Source organism: Orcinus orca, chromosome 4 (genome assembly GCF_937001465.1).
Source record: "Orcinus orca chromosome 4, mOrcOrc1.1, whole genome shotgun sequence".
NCBI classification, from domain to species: Eukaryota; Metazoa; Chordata; class Mammalia; order Artiodactyla; family Delphinidae; genus Orcinus; species Orcinus orca.
In genome coordinates this window covers 153,614,116-153,636,470 of record NC_064562.1, presented here as the reverse complement: position 1 = coordinate 153,636,470, position 22,355 = coordinate 153,614,116, and the positions used below count along the sequence as shown (strand labels likewise).

The window sequence follows — 22,355 nt, the reverse complement described above, 5'->3', positions numbered from 1 at the left end:
TGTCGAGTTACTAAAAAATCCTACTGGTATTTCTGGCACATTTATTAGGACATCTCTATATCTATACATTAGTGTAAATAATATCTTTATAAAAATGAGATTCCCTATCTTCTTTTCTGTGTTTCTCTATTTTTATCTTCTTTTCATCTAGATTTTGCACACTTTTGCTTAAGTTTACCATAGGTATTATGTCTTTCTCTTTGCATGCTTTTTACCATTACAGTTTCTAACTGGTTGTTGTTTATATTTGGGAAGCAATTTCTGTAGGTCCACTTGTACCTGGTCTTCTTGCGGATCCTAGGACCAACCTTTTCTTTCAGTTTGTTCTCTTGGCTTCCCAGGCAGACCATCCCACCATTGCCCCAAATGGTCCTTTTGCCTCTTCCTTTCCAGCTGTCACGCTTCTCCTCTGTCACACCAACCAGAGCGACCGTGGAGAGTGGTGGTGACCGCGGCTCACCTGGGTCCTGGGTCTCGCAGGGCTGCTCTGGGGCTCGTGCCTGGCTTGCTGTGCTTTGCTGGCTTGGGGTGGGTGAGGGTCATCAGCCGGGGGGGCCTAGAGGGGCCACGTGGTCTGACTGCATCTCGGAGAGATAAGGTGGAGGCAGCTGGAGGTGGATGTGGAGCAGGGCCGTCAGGAAGCCGTGTGGGCAGTAACGAGGCCTGAGCTGAGGTCGCAGACTTAAGAGGCCCAGTAAGTGGACCACGGGCCCGGCTGGAACAGGGGGTTGGGAGGGAGGAAGGGGAGAGTCAGGACGGCCCTTGCGGGGACTGGGTCCTGGTGCCGAGCTCTCTCCAGACATGTCTGAAGTGTCCTGGGACAGCCAGGGAAACTGCCGCTGAGACCCAGAGTCGCTGGCCCGGAGCTCAGGACAGAGGTGCTGTGAGGACGCGCCACTGTTTTCCAAGGTATCCACGCTCCCTGTGCCATCAGGCACCTTCCTTCCCCACCTTCTCCTCGCTCCCGAGAGCCCAGTGCCACCTCACCTCCTCAAGGAAGGCTTCCTGACTGTGCGGCGCCCTGGACTTCGCCCGTATGGCCTCTAGACCATCGCAACGAAATTTTCGGCTGCATTGTGCAATGTCCTCTGCAGGCTCTGTGGGCATGGCCACCGTCTTCTCGAAGCTGTATCAACGCGTGATTGACATTCAGTTATTTGCTGAGCGGGCAACTGGATGATCATCCCAGGAGCTGGGTGTCCTTATTCCCAGTAGCCAAGGGCACAGGTGGACTTGCAGCCCAGATGGAACCAGGGGAGGGAAAAGGGCCCTGGATAAAGCCTTGGGAATCCCTTCACTGGGAGCAGAAGGTGCAGGCCCCACCCCCCATGCCTCCTCTCTTATCCCTGTGGGAGGGCGGCCTGGCTAACCAGCAAGTTGGCCAGATGGCTCCAGCTCGGACGCGTTCGGGTCTGTCCTCCCATGTGGTGAGCCCTGCCCTTGCAGGGCAACTTCTGCAGTGTGGACTTGGGTCCAGTTTAGGGACCAGTCCATCTGACCATGGTGCAAGCTGTGCTTTCCCATCGGCTTCATCAGAATAAAGCTGGCAGTGTTTGGATTTCATTCCCTGGACATCCTTCTCAGTGGGGTTTCTCCCTAAATCCCTGCACTGTCTTGTGTCCTGAGGGACCAGACTCCGCAGATGGCTCTGGTGCCCTCTGGCATCACAGGTTAGGCCAGCAGGGGCACCGGCAGGTGGGAAGGTGAGAAGCAGGTGCCGAGTGTTCCTGCCCCTCACCTGGCTGCTGCTGCCCTGACAGCGTCTGTGACCTCATGTGACCTCCGGGCTCTGTCACCAGCTGCCCGGGGCCCTGCCGGCGCTCACCAGGCTCCGGGACTGCCTTTCTCCAAGCACTCCTGGCTGCTCGCCCAGCCACACCTCTGCAAATGGCCCCTCTTGAAATTGAAATCCTGGTGGAGGCTCTGACTATCACAGCTGTAGACGTAGGAGGCTGAGAAAGAGGTGTGGGGCACGGACTCCCTGAAACCCTAAGGGTTAAGAACCACGGCCCTAGAACCCATCCCACTGGATGTGGATCGTGCTGCTAAGGCGGCGACCCTGTGACCTCTGGCAAGTTTAACAACCTCTGTGTCAGTTTATCCAAAACATGGGGAATAACATTGTCACAGGCATTAAGTGAGATGTGCCTGAAACAACACAAGGCATACAGTAAGAATCAGCAAGAATTCGTGTTTTGTGGTTTTTTTACCGTGAAAGGGACAGAAAGCAGAGAAGAAAGAGGGAGAGAAACCTCTTGGGCACAGGCAGTCAGAACAAAGTGCAGATTCTGCTGCTTTTCCTTCTGAATCTCTATTACAGCTCCAAAGTAAGGTACTCATTGCATTACGTGTATTGAAGTCCTTTACAATTTGAGAAAACTCTCCAGGTGATTTTGTCCTAGTTTTTCCACCCTGAGGGGTGTAGTGAGACTCTGTCACCCAAATGCTGAGACTCAGCTGTGCTGATCAGAGCTGCCCGGGGGACAGAGGCTGGGGGTGGCCCTATCCGAGCCACATAGCTCTCGGCACCTCGGCGGGGAATCAGCCACATGGCTATGGTCACCGGGCAGGCCAGGACTCTCTCCTCTTTGACAAGAAGAATAGTAATAACTCTGTCCCACTGAAGGTGGTGGCTCTTCGTCAACAGGCGTTGGCGATTTTGCTTTGTCTATTAACCTTTGCATGTCACTACTGTCCTGTCTGGGAGAATATGTAACCTTAGGAAGCTCTGAGAGGTGATAAAACACTAAACTGTTTTAAAATTGCCAGCACTTGTAGGAATATTGGTAGGAATTAAATGTGCCAGAGATCTGATCTTTTTTTTTTATATAGTTTCTTTTAATAGTATTTTTAAATTAATTAATTTATTTTTGGTTGCGTTAGGTCTTCGTTGCTGTGCGCGGGCTTTCTCTAGTTGCATCAAGCAGGGGCTACTCATCGTTGTGGTGCATGGGCTTCTCACTGCGGTGGCTTCTCTTGTTGCAGAGCACGGGCTCTAGGCACACGGGCTTCAGTAGTTGTGGCGTGTGGGCTTAGTTGCTCTGAGGCATGTGGGATCTTCCTGGACCAGGGATGGAACCCGTGTCCCCTGCACTGGCAGGCGGATTCTTAACCACTGCACCCAGGGAAGTCCCTGATCAACTTTTTAATAGATGAATCCTAAAGATTAAACAATACCACTAAGGAGAAAGTGATTGGATAAGAAAAAACAAAACAAAACCTCTGAAGCAGAGCTAATCAAGAGAAGAGTCCTTTGTTATAATTAATCATTATGGCAGAACTTTCTTATGGAAGCACTGCACAGGATCTAGGAAAAAAATAATAATCTGTGGTCATCAAATGTTTAACAATGCGTGTACCTTGAAATCAGTGCCATAAATTGTATCCTAAAAGAGCAATAATCCAAATGATACAACATGACATCCTAATTATGTATGGTGGCTCAGTGGTTAAGAATCTGCCTGCCAGTGCAGGGGACATGGGTTCGATCCCTGGTCTGGGAAGATCCCACAGGCTGCGGAGCAACTAAGCCTGCACGCCACAACTACTGAAGCCCGTGTGCCTAGAGCCTGTGCTCTGCAACAAGAGAAGCACTGCAATGAGAAGCCCACGCACCACAGCGGAGTAAGCCCCACTCACAGCAACTAGAGAAAGTCCGCGTGCAGCAATGAAGACCCAATGCAGCCAAAAATATGTAAATAAAACAAATAAATTTATAAAAAAATAAAATAAACCTCATTTGAAAATAAGTTTCCTTTCTGGGAAATGCAGTAAGACTTTTCAGTGGAGGAATGAATGAAATGTAAATTCTATTTCTCTCTTTAGTTCTGTCAATTTTTGCTTCAAGTATTGTGAAGTTCTCTTATTAGATACATTCAAATCTAGGACTGCTGTGTCTTCTTGATGAGTCAGTCTTTCATCATTATGAAATGTTTTTATTTCTGGTCACACTCTTTGTTTTGCAGTGTTAGCAACCCATCTTGGTATCTGATTTTCATTTACCCCATTTGCATTTTGTTCTGTCTCTCTTTCATTGAATTCTTCTGGGTGAATCACATATTTTTTAATATCCCATTTTATTGCCTCCATTGATTTTTTTAAAAATTTACTTTACTTTAAAATTTATTTTATTTATTTGGCTGCATCAGGTCTTAGTTGCAAGAGGCGGGGTCCTTAGTTGCAGCATGTGTGCTCCTTAGTTGCAGCAAGCGGGCTCTTTAGTTGCGGTATATGAACTCTTAGTTGCGGCATGCATGTGGGATCTAGTTCCCTGAGCAGGGATGGAACCCAGGCCCCCTGCACTGGGAGCATGGAGTCCACTGAGCCACCAGGGAAGCCCCTACCTCCACTGATTTTTTTAAGCTATACTTCTTTTGGTATTGTTTTAGAGGCTGCCCTAGAAATTACAGTATGCATCTTTAAGTCATCATAGTCTACCTTTAAATAATATTGTAATACTTCACAGTGTAAGAACCTGAAAATAGTATAATTCCATTTACTCCCTTTCCTACCCTTTGTACTTTTTAATGCCTTATATTTTAGATCTACGTTACAAACTTTTAAAAAATCTTAGTCTTTTCAAGAATTCAAACTATGTATAAATTATACATAGAACTATATAAAATATATATAAAATAAACTATGTAAAATAAAGATGAAAATGTTTTTTGTATCTATCCTGGTATTGACCCATTCTGGTGTGCTTTATTCCTTCCTGAAGACCCAGTTTCATGAGGTATCATTTCTCTTGAGCCTGGAGAACTTCTATTAGCATTTCTAGTAGAGCAGGTCTACTAAGACACATTCTTTCAGATTTTGTAAATCTTAACTTGTCTCTATTTTGCCTTAATTTTTGAGAGATAATTGTCTGGATCTAAAAATCTAGATTGAATGTTTCTTTCAGCACGGTAAGGATGTTTGTTCCATCGTCTTCTGGTCTCTGCCGTTTCTGTAAAAAGTCAGCTGTATTTTGTGTTGTTCTTTGTATATAATGTCTTCTTCCCTCGGGTGGCTTTCAAGGTTCTCTTTAGAATTCTGTCACACTAGCCCATGTGCAAGTAGGGTTTAGATGGTCTCTTCTTACCCCCTCTATGGCAGATTCCTCCTCCTCCTGCCACTCCACCAGGGATGAGAGAAGCCAGGGGTTTCTTCTTTTCTGTGAAGGGCTCATCACTTTCTGGAGCTCTGTAACTCAGCTGTATCCTCAGATTTCTGGTAAGTTTAGAAAAACTAATTTTGTAGTTTATTTATCTTGGTTTGATTGTTAGGGTTAGAGCAATAGTCTTATGATTTTTTATATCTTAACTAGAAATTCATCCTTTAATTTTCTCATAAATTACAACTTAAAAAAACTAAACTAGCTATGTTTCAGGACATATAATCCAGTACTTCATCACTGAGTTGTACAAGGCTTCATTAATCTCTGGGTAAGCAGGTTAGTGTTGAAGAGAATCATGTGAGTGCTCTGCGTACTCTAGGCTGACTTTTGGTGACCACCTGAGAGGGTCTCTGCCTGGAAGGCCAAGAACAGCTTTGGAGGGGAGCTCTTTTGGGTTGCCACTAACGGTGATGAAAAGTCTCCTTGGGACCTTGCGGTTTAGGGTCCTGGGTCACACTGCCACATGATAGTGAAACCAAGTTCATAGGCCACATGCCCTTGAACGTTAGCACGACCTCCCCTACACCTTCCTCCTGATGCACTCAGACAGGATGTGGTATTTAAGCTCATTTTTAAGAGAGACATACCCAAATACTGACAACACAAATGGCTGCACCTTTGCTGTACAGTAAGGACAGGCTAGGCTATGCTCAGAGGCTTACAAACACAAGGGCTTATTTCTTGTTCATGCAACATGTCCAATACAGGTCAGCTGAGGCTCTGCTCCATGTCATCTGCATTCTGTGATTCAGGAGCAGAGTCTAGCCTACATCTGGAACAATGATGCTTGTCATGGCAGAGGAAGAAGAAAATATGGATAACCATGTGTTGGCTCTTAAAATTTCTACCCATTGGTGACAAATGTCATTTCTGTTCACATGTCATTGGTAGCAAGTCACATGGCCAAGCCTGAGTCAACGGGCAAGGAAGTACACTCTTCCTCTAGGGAGGGATAGCAAATATGCTTGAATAATAATACATTCCACCACACATATTGGCTTTCCTCCCCCTTGACAAGAGTGACAATTCCAAGTTCCATCTGATAGGGCATCAGGGTTTTGTGATCATCTTTATATCAGGTCTTGATGGGGCTCCTCTTGATCGGGAGGCCAAGGTCAAGTCTACCTTTCACTCCACACATGTGCTATGCAACGGTGGGGCAGGGACAGGACGCCCACAATAAGCACTCCCATGTGGAAAGGGGAAGAGTGGGAGACACATGGGTGTCATTGGTCCACAGCAATTCTGAATTCTCACTGGGTAGGCGCTGAAGGGGCCCTTCTCACAAAGGACCCCTGCTCAGTCCCTTGCTCACCATGGCCATTTGCTCCACTCCTGGGACTTCTTTTTCCATTATCTTTCTTGGCTACATGTAAGAGGGCACTGAAGGATTTTCTTTCCTTGGGAGAACGAGCATATTTCCCGGACTGCTTCTTGGCTGTAGACTACGTGGGGCCCAGGTTTGCAATCACAGTCTCCTTTGGCCCAGACTGGAGGTTCTTTGGTAAGTACAGTGCTCAGAAACACAGTAAGTCCTATTTAACTCCAGTCAGCTCCACGTGCCAACAGACGTTCCCACAATTCGCTTAGAGATGCATCCTCTCTCCATACTCCACCGCAGGTGCCTGCAGCTTATCAGGAACTTGGGGGAAAGCTAGCATTAGTCTCTTTGTTCAGCGCTGTGTTGTCTAACTGTAAGGATTTATGGGTGCCACCTTCTTTCAGAGATGTTAACAGTAGGCATCAAAGCCATACCTTTCATTTGTTAAAGGCAGTGTTTTAACTGGCCTTTGTTGTTCAAAGCCCTCTTCAGATTCATCTTTTACTGGTTGGAGATGAGAATCATTTCTATATTCAAATATGTAAAACTCCAATTTTCTGTAATCTTCTTATTTCTTTTCATTCCTACTTGTACACTGGCCAGTTCTTTTCTGAGTTTTTTCTTATGGTACCTTGTCACATGCAGACAACAGCAACCAAAGCATGTTCTAGCATTCTGCTGGCCCACTCTGCCCCAAACCTCAGCTCATTAGGGTATTATTTGCTTCACAAGTTATCACAGGTGACAGTCTTGCCAAATGTCATACCATTTACCAAGTGCCATCCTCCAGCCTCCAATAAACATCTCACTGCCTGCCACCTGGCCCCAAAGCCAGTGCCACGCGTTTCAGGATTCATTACAGCAGCCTCTTAGTCCTGGCACCCAGTCCTGTAGATGCTATGATAGGTCAAGTTATACTGCCATAATAAATCACTCTGAAACCTTACTGCCTACAGCAAGAATACTTTATTTCTCTTCTTCACCACCTTTCCATCACATTCTGGTCCACCATTTATAATGCAGGATGATCGAGCAGCCTCTGTCAATTTTGCCAAAATAGAGACAAAAGAGATCAAGAGGAACCGTGTGCAGTTGCTTAAAGCCCCAGCTTAGGCATGACCCTTGTCACTTTTGCTTACGTTTTGTTAGCCAGAACAAGTCACACGCCCAAGTCTGACATCTAACAGGTAGGGAAGCACCATCTTCCCCCAGAGAAGGAGAGAGGCCCACAAGACTATCTACCACACCTGCCTTACGAGAGAATATCTCAGAAAAGCACTCAAGAAACGCCTTAAGCAGAAGAAAAACTAATATATTCTGCAGTGAAAAATTATTTTTTAAGTTTCAGTCTGAAAATGTTGAGTTGAACGTACAACCGATAAGAAATGCTTTTTTATTTGCCTTGTAGAACTTTTAGGAAACCACCTAATCAGGCACATGTGTGGTGATTACTGTGAAGGAAGCCACCTCCGTGCAGAATGGTTGTGTCTTCCGAGCTCAGGTGAAAACACTGGAGCTGGAGGAGGCAGCTCTGACCCGGCTCAGACGTGCACCCGTGGGCAGGGCCCCGCTCTCTGGGTCAGACTTTCATCAGTCACATCATAGCTTTACAGATGATCTCCAAGACCTCTTCCAAGTCTCCATTTTTATACATGATCTACATATTCTTGAAGGTTTTTTTAAGAAAATTGTTATTCTTTGAAAATGTTACTAAATATTTCAGAGTACATCTAATTGCCTTTTTGCTTTTTGTGTTTCAAACAATAAGGCATTTACATGAAATAAACATTTTTAAGAGTGCATTTGCTGCTGTTTCACCATGTGCTATTCTAGTCCTCTGTTTGGAACATAAAAATCATTTCCAAAGCAACTGATTATAGTATAAGTCACAAGTGTTGGATTACTACTGCTGGTAGGAAATTAGAAGCGACCACCATGCAAATACTAGAAGCTTCTTATTTTTGAAGTTCTCCCCAAAACCACCACAAGATAAAAAAATGCAGGAAAGACATATACAATATCCAGTGCAGAAATGAACTTCCCAAGTGGCTTTGTGAGTGATCAGCTTAACACGAATCTGAAGAGAATTATTTTCTGCCTGGACTTTATACCTTTCCCGACAATCAGTTGTGCGTGTTTGTGTGGATCTATTTCTGGTTCTCTTTTCTGTTCCATTGGTCTATGTGTCTGTTCCTCTGCCAACACCACAGTCTCTTGATTACTCTGTATTTTTTTCTAAAGATTTTCTTGATGTGGACCATTTTTAAAATCTTTATTGAATTTGTTGCAATATTGCTTCTGTTTTATGTTTTGGATTTTTGGCCCTGAGGCATGTAATAAGATCTTAGCTCCCCAACCAGGGATCGAACCTGCACCCCCTGCATTGGAAGGCGAAGTCTTAACCACTGCACCGCCAGCAAAGTTCCCAATTGCTGTGTACTAAGTCTTAATATCAGGTGTGATTCCTCCCACTTTCTTCTTTGTCAAGATTGTTTTAGGTATTCTAGGGCCTGTGCCTTTTCATTTAAATTTTAGAATGAGCTTGTCTATGTCTACAGAATTTGCTTGGGCTTTAATAGGGACTGCATTAAACTCATGGATCAATTTAGGGAGAAGTGACATATTTACTACGTTGTGTCTGCCATTCCACGAACACAGTATGCCACTCCATTTATCAGATCTTCTTTGATTCCTTTCATCAGCATTTTGTAGTTTCAGACATACAGATACTATACATATTTTAACTGAATACTTAAGTATTCCATTATCTTTGGAGTGAATGTAAATGGTACTGCATTTTTTATTTCGATTTCTGCATGTTTGTTGTTAGTTTATAGAAATGCAATGCGCTTTTGTGTATTGATACTGTGTCTTGCAACCTTGCTAAACTCACTTATTAGTTTTAGGAGTTAAAAAATGTTTTTTTCTTATACATACTTTGAGACTTTCTATATAGACAATCATATCATCTATAAATAGAGGCAGTGTTATTTCTTCCTTTCCAATTTATACACCATTTATTTCTCTTCCTGGCCTTATTTAGTGGGCAGAACTTCAATATTCAATATTAATAAGTTGTTACTGATCTTAGGGGGAAAGCATTTAGCCTTTTACCATTAAATATGCTGTTAGCTGTAGGTTTTTTGCAGATGTTCTTTATCAAGTTGGGGTTGCTCCCCTTTATTTCTAAATTCCTGAGAATTTTTATCATGAATGGGCGTTGGATTTTGTCAAATGCTTTGTCTAGGTCAATTGATAAAATCATATTATTTTTATTCTTTAGCTTGACTACATGGTGGACTACACTGATTTTTGAGTGTTAAACCAGCCTTGCGTACCTGGAATAAATCCTACTTGGACATGGCGTATAATTATACCCATACAACATTTTAAGATGTTGTTGGATTTGGTTTGCTAATATTTTGCTGAGGGTTTTTACATCTAAATTTGGGAGTGATATTGGTCTGCATGGGATTGTGTTTTGTTTTATTTTGTTTTTAGTCTTTGTCTGGTTTTGGTATCAGGGTAATACTGGCTTCACAGTATGATTGGGAAGTGTTCCTTCTTCTATTTTCTGGAAGAGGTATACAACTGGTGTTAATTCTTTAAACGTTTGGTAAAATACTCCATGGAAGGCATCTGGCCCTGCAGATTTCCTTCTCAGGAGATTTTAAACTAAAAATTCAATTTCTTTAACATTTATAGGACTATTCAGGTTATCTATTTCATCATAGTTGGGTTTTGATACTTTGTGGTTTTCAAGAAATTGATCCATTTCTTCTAAATTGTTGAATTTTTGAGCATAAAGTTGTTCATAGTGTCCCCTTATTATCCTTCTGATGTCTGCAGAATCTGTACTAATATCCTCTGTTCTATTCCTGATATTGGTGCTTTGTGTCTTCTCTATTTTTATTTTTTTCAGTCTTGCTAGAGTTTATTAATTTTATTGATTTTTTTTGAAGAACCAACTTCTGTTTCATTGATTTTTCCTATTGCTTTCTCTTTTCAGTTTCATAGGTTTCTGCTCTTATCTTTACTATTTCCTTCCTTCTTCCTCCTTAATCATCTTTTTCAGGTTTCTTGAGACAGAAAGTTTGATGATTTATCTGAGATCTTTCCTCATTTCTGATGTAAGCACCAGTGCTGCACACTTCCCTCTTGGCACTGCTTTAGTTGCATCCTTTGCCTGATACTTTGACAAAAATACTTTTCTGTAACACTTGGTCAGCAACAGCCAGAGTAGCTTTGGGCCCATTGAACAAAAAACACGCTTAGTGATCTATGTACAAGCACTCACCTTGAATCACAGACAGATCCTTTCACACTGTCAAGGAGAATATCTATAGCACCCTTCCACCAAAGCACTAAGGTGGCAACAAAGCTCATATGTGAAACAAATAAGCAAAATACTCCTCCTTCCTAGGTAGAAACAATCTTCTAAGGCTTTCCACGCCTCAGGAGAGAGGGCAGGGGTATTATTAAATCTATCACATGCCTTAAAAATTCTATGTTATCTTACATCCTAACTGGACAGGAACTGAAACAGAAGAGAGACCATCTTCTGGCAGGAAGTACGCAGAGAAAGCTGGGGTGAGCAAAACACCCAGGTGCACTTGTGTAAAGGTGTAGAGGAGGGAAAGAGACAAAGATAGAGAATAAAAAAGTTGCTCAACATTGGCAGTCATCAGGGAAGTGCAAATCAAACAACAAAGCTACCACTTCACACCCACTGGGATGGCTAGAATCAAAAAGACACAGGATAAAAAGTATTGGCAAGAAGGTGGAGAAATTGGAAACCCATACACTGCTTGTGGGGTGTAAAATGGTGTAGTTATTTTGGAAACTGTTTCGGCAATTCCTCAAAAAATTAAATATAGTTGCCACCATTGTGACGTGAATTGTACATTTTAAAATGGTTAAGATGGTAAATTTTATGTTATGTTATTTTACCATAATTTTAAAAAGTTAAACATAGAATTACCATATGACCCAAAAATCTTCTCCTAGGTATCTACCCAAGAGAAATGAAAGCATATTTCCACACAAAGACTTGTACATGAATGTTCACAGCGGTATTATTCATAACAGCCAAAAGGTGGAAACAACCCAAATACCCATTAACTGATGAATGGATAAATAAATGGAATATTATTTTTTTGTTTATACTGAAATATACAGAACACATTATTCCATACAACGGAATATTATCTGGCCATGAAAAGGAATGCAGTACTGATACATGCTACAGCATGGATGAACCTTGAAAACATTATGCTCAGTGAAAGAGGACAGTCACAAAAGGCCACATGCTGTGTGATCCCATTAATGTGAGATGCCCAGAATAGACAAGTGTATACAGACAAAATAGATTAGTAGTTTCCAGGCGGGAGGGAAGGCTGGGGAATGATAGCTACTGGGTGTGGGGTTTCTCTTTAGGGTAATGGAAATGTTCTGGAATTAGACAGTGATGATGGTTGCAAAACCTTGTGAATGTACTAAAACCCATTGAATTGTACACTTTGAAAGGCTGAATTTTATGGCCTGTGAATTATATCTCAGTTTTAAGAAGAATAAACGGTGCGTACCAAGGAGAAGGGAGGAGCCGCGGGAGCAGCTGGGAGCGGCTCCCCTGGGAGCGGCGGGCGGGGCGAAAGCACCGGGACCTGGTGGCACCGCGTCAACCCAAGCTGAGAGCTGCTGAGCTGGGGGGTGGGCAGGGAGGGGCAGGCAGGGTCTGAGCCTGCTCTTGCTGGCTTTGGACCTCGGGACCAACTGCACCCTGAAGAAAGGCATTCATGGCCTTAGATGGGAGGAGTTCCAGGCTTCAAACCGAAAGAAGAAAAGCCTAAGTAGGCAAAATGAAAGTTTACTCAAAAAAGCAAGGATGAGGCGGCAGTGAGAAAGCACAGCATTGTGTAGACCTGTTTTGTACCCAAACAGCAAGTGAGGGCTTCAGTGGGGCTGAAGCTACGACTGCCACTCAGGTCGCCAGGCCCTGGGCTTTGTCTTGAGTGACACTCACCTGGAGGGCGTGCGTGCCTCTCACGCTTGACTTTTCCATACTTCTATTACATTCTTTGCAATGGACTTCCTTTCTAGTGGTGAAGAATCACCATTTCTTCCACAATTAGGAAACCCTTGGCACCCTTGTTACCTACTCTTCTTTTCAAAGAGATTAACTACTAGAGAAAAGTATAATTTCTTTCTTATGAAAATAGGTTTGGAACAACTTCAGGCTTTTAAAATCGTGTCAGCATTCCTGCGGATCTGATACTATTATGAGCTCATATATCTTACCACTGTGAAGTCAGGGTGGAAAATACATCATCTCTTTCAGATTCCTGGAATAACTTCAAAAGTTCTGGATCCCCAGATAAGTGTGCAAGAATGCGCAATTCAATCTGTGAAAAGTCTGTTAGATAGAGCTCTGCATTAATTCAGAATCTAGGAACAATGTCCCTCATTGTTGCTACCCACCCCCAGGGGACCCTCAATCTTCCCTCCCCACTGAGGAATCAAGGTCAACGTGCCCACCTCTCATATGCCAGGGTCCTTAGGCCTCGGGTCTATTGGCCATCCCTGGGTCTAAAAGTCCCGAGACCTCTTCTGCGAGACTGCCCATGCCTCCAGGGTGGGCTGTATTGATTCATCAGTTCATTGGAACATCAGAATTTAAAAGGCCTGCTGTGCGCCAGGCTGTGTGCTTGGGGTATGCTAGTGAACAAAACGGGCAACAATCCCTTCCTGCGTAGAACTTACACTTGAGGGGAGGGAGGCAATTCAAATTACTCAGCGTGTCAGAAGGTGAGAAATGAAGTGGCAAAGATTCATCAAGAGAAGGAGCTTCCGGAGTCAGTGTGTGTAGAGGGAGCTGCTGTAAAGTGTCATCAAGAAAGTGACCTTCCAGCAGAGGTATGAGGTGGAGGAGGGAGCGGGACCTCATCTGGGGAGGGGGGTCCATGCAGGCCCGAGGTGGAGCTGGCTGGTTGCTGGGGGACAGCACAGGGACCAGCAGGACTGCAGCAAGGGAGCAAGGCAAAGCGCCACGGGTGATGGGGACAGAGAGGAGAAAGGGGGGAAGACTGAGCGGGACCAGGCAGAGGAACTTGGGATCTAGTCATGGTAAAGTGAAGGGACCCAGGAAGCAGAGTTGCTCTCACTGTGCATAAGAAATCTTTGCTTCATATAAATATTTGCCAGGACCTATTTTAAAGAATGAGTTCTGTAAGCACCTTTGGATTATTCAATTTCTAAATATTTGAACTGTATGAAACGCATAACGTGGGATCCAGTGACACGGTGTCTCTACCATGGCCCGCACATACCTGCTGCTAGGAAGGTGTGGCCTTCGGATGAAACAAACACGGCCCTCGGGGAGATGGTAAGGAGTTCGTCTTTACCTGAATCATATTTCAAGAGCACTTGGTGAATTTGGTCATGAGCTGACTCATAGCTATTCCTCATACAAAGTTATTTTAACATCATTCTAAAGTCGGAAGAGTCTAGATTTCTGATTTCTCTTAATATTTTTAATGTAATTTTAAAACATCATAAGACTACTGAAAGTAAACTAGATTTTCTGCTGTTAAAGTCTCCTGTTCTGTGTAGAATTCTGAATGAAGAAAAGGTCAAACATTGCAGTAAGAGCCGCCGAGAGACCCTCTGGCCTCTCCGTTGAGAAGATCTCCTTTGTGGAAGCACAAATTCTAAGATTTCCCCGCTGAGTGCATTTTACAGGGGCTGGAGGAGGCGGAGTTGCTGCTCACCTCCCATGAGTTGTGTTCACGCACGATTGTGTGTACTTTAAAGAGGACTGCTTATCGCGCTTCATTGTTTGGCCCTCACCTTCCGGAAGCAGCAGTTCCCAAAGCAAAGGGGGAAGGAGTTTACTGGGAATGGGCCACAGAGCCCTACTTTGCTCAGCTTTGACCTTTTTCTTCTTTAGAAATGTAACCATCAGCAGTACAGTGGAAGAGCTTAAGAGAAAGAAGAGTGTTACTATGCTTTCATAAACATTTCCAGTAATTTTCAGACTTTAATAAAATCAGTTCTATTGTATGTCTGTTTGTTTTTTCTTTGTTGGGAAGTTGGTGGGGGAGAGATAGTAGGAGGGGAGCTACTTCCCTTGTATAATTATCATGTATTTTAACTTATAAAGTGCTAAAGGGGAGGTACCATATCACTTCAGCTGTGTTTTATTTTTCAATGTATATTTAAATCCTGGTCATGCAAATACAGAGGAGAACTTCAGGAAAGAAAAGCAGTTAGTTACACAGAAAAACAATTACAACATCTCTAGGTTTTTAGAAAATGTTACCCAAGACTTCTGCAAAGTAGAAAGAAATGTGTTACCTTGAAAATTTTGAGGTCTAGTTATTTGAATTGGGTGCTTGGAGATGCCTTGGATATTCTGTGAATAATAAGAGGGAAATTGCTTTAGTTGAAATATCTTCTCTTAAATTAATCTGTACTATTTAACGGTATTTAAAATGTGTCACATTTTATTAAACATTAACAAAATAACTAATGCCAATGTACTATGCATAAGTGTATTGACACTTAATACAACTAATACTGAAACATAATTTTGGTGGGTATAGCACTAGGTATTATCAGCAAATATGAGAACAATTCTTTTTGACTTTAGCCTGTGTGACCCTTATCATAATTATATACAGTAATTCTTTCATCAGCAGCCTGAATTATGAACTTAGTTACCTTTAAAATTCCTACCATAATATGCTAATGTAGATTTCTGTGAAATCTGTACACCGTACTTTCCTTTAAAAAGGTATTTTAAGATGAGTATTTGGGTCTCTCCACTCTAACCAAGGCTATTGCTCTTGGCACTTGGCACCAGCCTTGGTCTTAGTGCTTGCTGACTGTACCAGACCTACACGATCCCTACCAGAAAAAAAAAGAGGATGAAATACTTCCTAACTCATTTTATGAGGTCAATCATATCCTAATAAAACCAGACATGACATTTCAAGAAAAGAAAACTACAGACCCATATCCTGCATGAATATACAAAGATCCTAAACAAAATATCAGCAAATCAAATCCAACAATAGGACAATCCGTCATGATGAAGTGGGGTTAATCCCCCAAACCCCAGCCTTGGCTGGTTCAACATTTGAAAATCTATCAATGTCATTCAGCATATTAATAGATTAGAGAAGAAAAGTCACATGATCATCTTGATAGATGCAGAAAAAGCATCTGACAAAATTAAATATCCATTCGTGACAAAAACTACTTTCAGCAAACTGGGAACAGAAGGGACTCCTTTAACATGATAAGCAGAGCCTGTGACAAAACCTAAAGCTAACATCATCCTGATGGCGGAAAACTCAGTGCATTCTCCTCAAAATCAGGAACAGGCAAGGATGTCCACTTCCAACACTTCTATTCAACATAATATAGGAGGTCCTAGTCAGCACAATAAGGAAGGAGAAAATAATGAAAAGCATACAGTACAAAGGAAGAAGTAGAATGACCCTTATTCACTAGATGTGATCTCTTATGTAGAAGAACCCATGGAGACTACAAAAAAGCTTTCCAGAACTAACAAATGAGTTGACCAAAGTATCAACATAAAGTCAATATACAAAAATCGATTCTATGTCTACATAGTACCAATGAATAATTGGACACTGAAATTAAATGAACAATGCCATTTATAATAGCACCCCAAAATATTTAGGTATAAATCCGTATGTTGAAAACTACAGAATTCTGATGAAAGAAATTTTAAAAGCCCTAAATAAATGGAAAGATATACCATGTTCATGGGTTAGAACGTTCAACCTTAATACACCAATGACTCCCAAGTTGATCTATAAATTTAATACAGTCCCAATCAAAATACTAGCAGGATTTTTCATAGCTATCAAGAAGCTGATTCTATAATTTACGGATCATAAAGGTAAAATGTAAAACTCTAAAGCTTTTAGAAGGAAACTTAAGAGAAAATCTTTGTAATCTTGGGTTAGATGAAGAGTTGCTAGATACACACCATCAGCATGGTCCGTAAAAGAAAACGGTGAAACACTGGACTCCATCAAACTTTTTTTTGCAAATCATGTTGGATTCAAAACATATAAAGAACTCTCAAAAAATTCAGCGATGAAAGGTACTTCCAGAATGGCAGAGTGAGGAGATTGCCAACTCATTCTACGAGGTGTTATCCTGACGCTAAAGCCGGACACCAAATAGAACATCCTCCATAAATAGACACAAAGATCCTCAATAAATATTAGCAAACTGAATCTAGCAACATGTAAAAAGGGTTATGCACCATGACCAAGTGGGATTTATCTCAGAAATACAAGGTTGGTTTAAAATCCAAAAATAATTAATATAATACATCAGATTAGTAGAATAAAGGACAAAAAGCACATCACCACCACCACAGAATATTAAAAGCATTCGACAAAATCCAACACTCATTCATATTAAAACAACTCAACTAGGAAAAGAAGGGACTTTTCTCAAACTCATAAGAGAACATCTATAAAATTTACTCACTTTGAGTAATGTCAGCATCTACAGCTGTATAAAACAGAGTGTGTTCTCTATCCAATAGCATGTCAAATCGGGATCAGACCAGACTGTAACTAACGTGCCCAGCTAGAAGCTCTTGGTAAGCACAGCGTGGTGTCAGGGTCATCTGGCGTGATTCCTGAAATCATTTCCCTCCCACAGCACATAAAACATCACTTTTAATGAAAGTTCCTTTACCAATGGAAAGAGGGATAAATAAGTTTCTTACTTGTCCTGAGAAAGCAGAAATGCTAAGTTTAAATTGATTATCTTCAGAAGAATATGAAGGAAGCTTTTTAATAATTAAATGCCACTTTTTATGCTTTACAATATAACAAATAATAAAATAACAGAAACTTCACTAAATATCTAACCTATATAGCAGACTTTGTTAAATATGTTCTATAATTTGAACATTAAAAAAAATATTTATTTGGCTGCGTCGGGTCTTAGTTGCGGCATGCAGGATCTTTCGTTGCAGCATGTGGGGTCTTTTTTTTTTTTTTTGGCTGCGTTGGGTCTTTGTTGCTGTGCACAGGCTTTCTCTAGTTGCAGTGAGCAGGGTCTACTCTTCGATGTGGCGCGTGGGCTTCTCATTGCGGTAGCTTCTCGTTGCGGAGCACAGGCTCTAGGCACGTGGGCTTCAGTAGTTGCAGTGTGTGGGCTCAGTAGTTGTGGCATGAGGGCCCGCAGGCTCAGTAGTTGTGGTGCATGGACTTAGTTGCTCCAGGGCACGTGGGATCTTCCTGGACCAGGGCTCGAACCCGTGTCCCCTGCATTGGCAGGTGGATTCTTAACCACTGCACCACCAGGGAAGTCCTGTGGGGTCTTTTCGTTGCAGCGCATGGGCTTTTCTCTAATTGTGGTGTGCAGGCTCCAGAGTGCGTGGGCTCAGTAGTTGTGGCACATGGGCTTAGTTGCCCCACAGCATGTGGGATCTCAGTTCCCCGGCAAGGGATGGAACCTGTGTCACCTGCATTGGAAGGCAGATTCTTAACCACTGGACCACCAGGGAAGACCCAATTTGAACATTTTAAGGAAAATTAAAATGTATATTTCATCCTTCGACCATACGGAAGAATGCATCCTAAGAAGGCACCTGAAGGTTTTAGCTCTTTTTTTTCTCCACCGTTGCCGATAGACATGAGCCCAATTCCCAGGCACTCACACTAGTCTCAAACGGCATCTTCGTTTCTATTATCCCACAGTGGCCATTCTGCTCACGGTGACTTGCCGAGGCATGAATGAGTGCTCTGGCATCTGACTACAGCAGAGAACCTCAACCATGAACCCTTCCTTCCTTCCTTCCTTTCCCCTCTCCCTTTCCTTCCTTCTTCCTTGCTTCCTTCCTTTCTTTCTCTCGCTCTCTTTCTTTCTTTCTGTATATGGTTTTGGTTTTTTTTGTGTTTTTTTGGCCACGTTGTGCAGCTTGTGGGATCTCAGTTCCCCAACCAGGGATTGAACCTGAACCACAGCACTGAAAACCAGAATCCTAACCACTAGGCTACCAAGGAACTCCCGAACACTGTCTTTCACTGTCAAGTTGCAGGGAAAGAAGACGAACAGTAGTTCCCGTAAGCCAACCTTAAAACAAGCCAATAAAAACGCTGTGCACACTGACTGGAGACTAGAGGAGCACACAGTCACCGAATAAGAAAACATAAATGACTTTCAATCAGAATTGCTTTTATGAAGTGTCCCAAATATGTCTAGAGATAAACAGTTATTAAAATTAAATAACTCAGCTGATAAAAATGGAACCAGAATATTTTGATGGAGAGGACCAAAAACATCTATGGAATCTTCTATTATGTTAAATGTTTTTTTTTTTAATTAAAATAACCTTTTTATTTGAGAACAGTTTTACAGAAAAGTTAGGAAGATAGTATAGGGAGTCCCCTTATGCCCCTCACCCAATTTCCCACATTGCTAGCATCTTACGTTTCTAGGGCATCCTTCACACGACTAAGAAACCAACATCAATACACTATTATCAACTAAACTCTATACTTTATTTGGATTTCACCAGTTTTCACCTAATGTCCTTTTTCTGCTCCAAGACCCCATCCAGGACACATTCAGTCATCATGTTTCCTTAGGCTCCTCTTGGCTGTGGCAGTTTCCCAGATTGTGTGTTTTACGACCTTGTTTTGAGGAGCACTGGTCAGGCAGAATATCCCTCCGTTGGGATTTGCTTGTTGTTTCTCATGGTTAGACTGGGGTTACGGGTTTGGGGAGGAAGACCCCAGAGATAAAGTGCCCCATCACGTCAACGGCACCTGCTGTCGACATGACCTATCACTGCTGATGTCGACTTTGATCTCAGGCGGTGTTTGCTAAGTTCTCCATTGAAAAGTTACTTTTTTATTTCCCCCTTTCTATGCTGTACTCTTTGAAATCAAGTTTCTGAGCACAGCCTTCACTTAAGGGTGGGAAGTGATCACAGAAAGTATTTTTCTTGTGCAATGACAGAGACAAAGTGAGAGGGGTGGTGTTGTGAGAAAGGTTACCATCTGGGGAGAACACTAACTGACCAAACAGCAAACTGAAGTCCATGCAACAGTGCCAGAGGAGGGAGGGTTGATGTCAGTCGCAGCACGGACGCTGCTGGCGCGGACAGAGACAGGTGAGCTTTGCAGCAGCAAAAGGTGGATTCAGGCCAGCAAGAGGCACAGTTGGGGCTGCAACTCAAGATGTGCAAATTCCCTACCAGGTAATCGTTCAACTACGCTGTGAAGTAAAGCCCTGAAAAGAGCTTGGCCTGCAGCACCCCTCAGATTTAGTCGGCTATGGAACCCTTTTCACAGAACGCCTTTTAGCATCTCACAGGGTGCCGTATCCTCCGGAAGTGATCCTGACTTGGAGCCTTTGACTAGATGGTCTTTCTTCCAGACCTTAGCAGGCCCAGCTCCTTCTCAGCTTTGAAGCCACAGCTCAAATGTCACCTACTCAGTGAAGCCTTCCTGGAACATCTAAGCCAAAGCAGCACACCCCCATCCCTCTCTATTCCCATTTCCCTGTTTATTTTCTCCTTGGCACTCATCACAATGTAAATGTGTTATGTATCTACACAGCCATGGGCCACCTGCCCCCCAGGATGAGTGAATGAATGAATGAATGAACCAGCTAACGAATGGTGCCTCCATTCCAGCTGGTTTCCCAAGTCCAACAGATGTGTCTCTAGATGCTCTAGATGCTCTTGTCCACTCTCTGCACCCTCCCCCCTGGCCCCCTCCCCGCACAGCCCAGACCTGCTTTTCCTCCTGGACGTCTTCCCTTCCACATTCTCTGCCTCTTTTCCGCTGCCCGTGTCCTGGTCACACCTTACGTGGGTTCTAACAACACTCTCCCAACCACGAGTGAAGCAACTCTATCATTCCCTCTGTTAACTACTGTTTATTGGGCTCCTAGTTTATTCCAGATATTCTGCTAGGAGCTGGGAAAACAAGTGGTGGACATGGCAGGCAGAGTCCCTGCTCCCATGGAGCTCCCATCCTAGTGGGGAGAGGCAAAGAATAAATAAAACAGGACAGACATGGGTCCTGCCCTGAGGGGCTTACACTGCAGTTTAGCGAGAACAAAGAGAGAGAGAAGTCGCATCACTACAAACTGTGCCCATGCAGGACGATAACAGGGTGCTGTCATTCTGACTGGGAGGGGGAACCAAAGAGCACCCCTCAGAGCAGAGTCACCCAGGCTGGGAACGGGGTTACCACTAGGGTAAGCTTGCAAAAACACTAAACCAACCTTTTCACCCCTTGGCTTCAAATATCTCAGTGGTTTTGCACTATCCCAGAGGTAGAGTTCGTGCCCGTACGATTTGATCTTGATCACCACTGCCAACTCCATCTCTCACCACTGCCCCACAGACACGCCAGCTCCAGCCAACCCGAGCTCCCTGCAGTCTCCCCAGCGCAGCATGCTATCTGCCCCCCTTGGTGATCCTGGCTCCCCTTCCCCTCCTTTTAAAAATTTTGGTGTCATTGACATAACATATTAGTTTCAGGTATACAACATATTCAATATTTGTATATACTGCAAAATGATCACCACAAAAAGTCCATTTAATATTCATCACCACACACAGTTGCAGACATTTCTTCTTGTGATGAGAACTTTCAAGATCCACTCTCTCAGCAACTTTCAAACATGCAATACAGTGTTAACTATAGTCACCATGCTGTACGTGACATCCCCATGGCTTACTCATTTTATAACTAGAAATTTGTACATTTTGACCCCTTTCTCTCATTTCACACACCTCCCACTCATCGCCTCAGGCAACCACCAGTCTGTTCTCTATATGCATGAGTTCGTTTTTTTGTTTTGTTTTGTTTTTCTTGTTTTGTTTTTTAAGATTCCACATATAAGTGAGATCATATGGTATTTATCCTTTTCTGTCCAATCTGTTTCACTTAGCATAACGCCCTCAAGGTCCATCCATGTGTCATAAATGGCAAGATTTCATTCTTTTTACAACTGAATAATATTATATTGTATATATATGCCACATTTTCTTTACCCATTCATCCATGGATGGACCTTTATGTTGTTTTCTTGTCTTGACTATTGTAAATAATGCTGCAATGAACATGGGGGTGCAGATAGCTTTTCAAATTAATTTAAAATTTTTCTTTGGATAAATACCCAGTGGAGTTGCTTGATCATATGGTAGTTCTATTTTTAATTTTTTGAAGGTGACTTCCCTGGTGTCAGAGTGGATAAGAAGCCACCTGCCAATGCAGGGGACACGGGTTCATTCCCTAGTCCAGGAAGATCCCACGTGCCATGGAGCAACTAATCCTGTGCACCACAACGACTGAGCCTGCCCGCCTAGAGCCTGTGCTCCACAACAAGAGAAGCCACTGCAATGAGAAGCCCGTGCACCGCGACGAAGAGTAGCCCCCGCTCACCGCAACTAGAGAAAGCCTGTGTGCAGCTATGAAGACCCAACACAGCCAAAAATAAATAAAATTAAATCTTAAAAAAATTTTTTTTTGAGGAACCTCCATACTACTTTCCATAGTGGCTGCATCAATCTACATTCCCACTAAAAGATGTATGAGTGTTCCCTATTCTCCACATTCTCACCAACATTTGTTATTTCTTGTCTTTGTGATAATAGCCATCATAGCAGGTGTGAGGTGATATCTCATTGTGGTTTTGATTTGCATTTCCCTAATGATTAGTGATGTTGAGCATCTTTTCATATGTCTATTGGCCATCCGTATGTCTTCTTTGGAAAACTGTCTATTCAGATCCTCTGTGCATTTTAAAAATTGAATTGTTTGTTTACTATAAAGTTGTATGAGTTCTTTATATATTTTGAAT

General features: G+C 42.9%; 1 protein-coding gene across 1 annotated transcript in view; it reads right to left on the bottom strand.

Annotated features, from left to right (window-relative positions):
• Positions 1 to 22,355, bottom strand: part of POLN (DNA polymerase nu) — a 157,914-nt gene that overhangs the window by 47,601 nt on the left and 87,958 nt on the right. The window contains exons 15-17 of the mRNA XM_004265219.3: positions 14,832 to 14,889; positions 13,805 to 13,879; positions 12,777 to 12,891 (exon numbers count right to left, since the gene is read on the bottom strand). Coding sequence (XP_004265267.2) covers positions 12,777 to 12,891; positions 13,805 to 13,879; positions 14,832 to 14,889 — 248 coding nt within the window. The remainder of the gene's footprint in view (positions 1 to 12,776; positions 12,892 to 13,804; positions 13,880 to 14,831; positions 14,890 to 22,355) is intronic.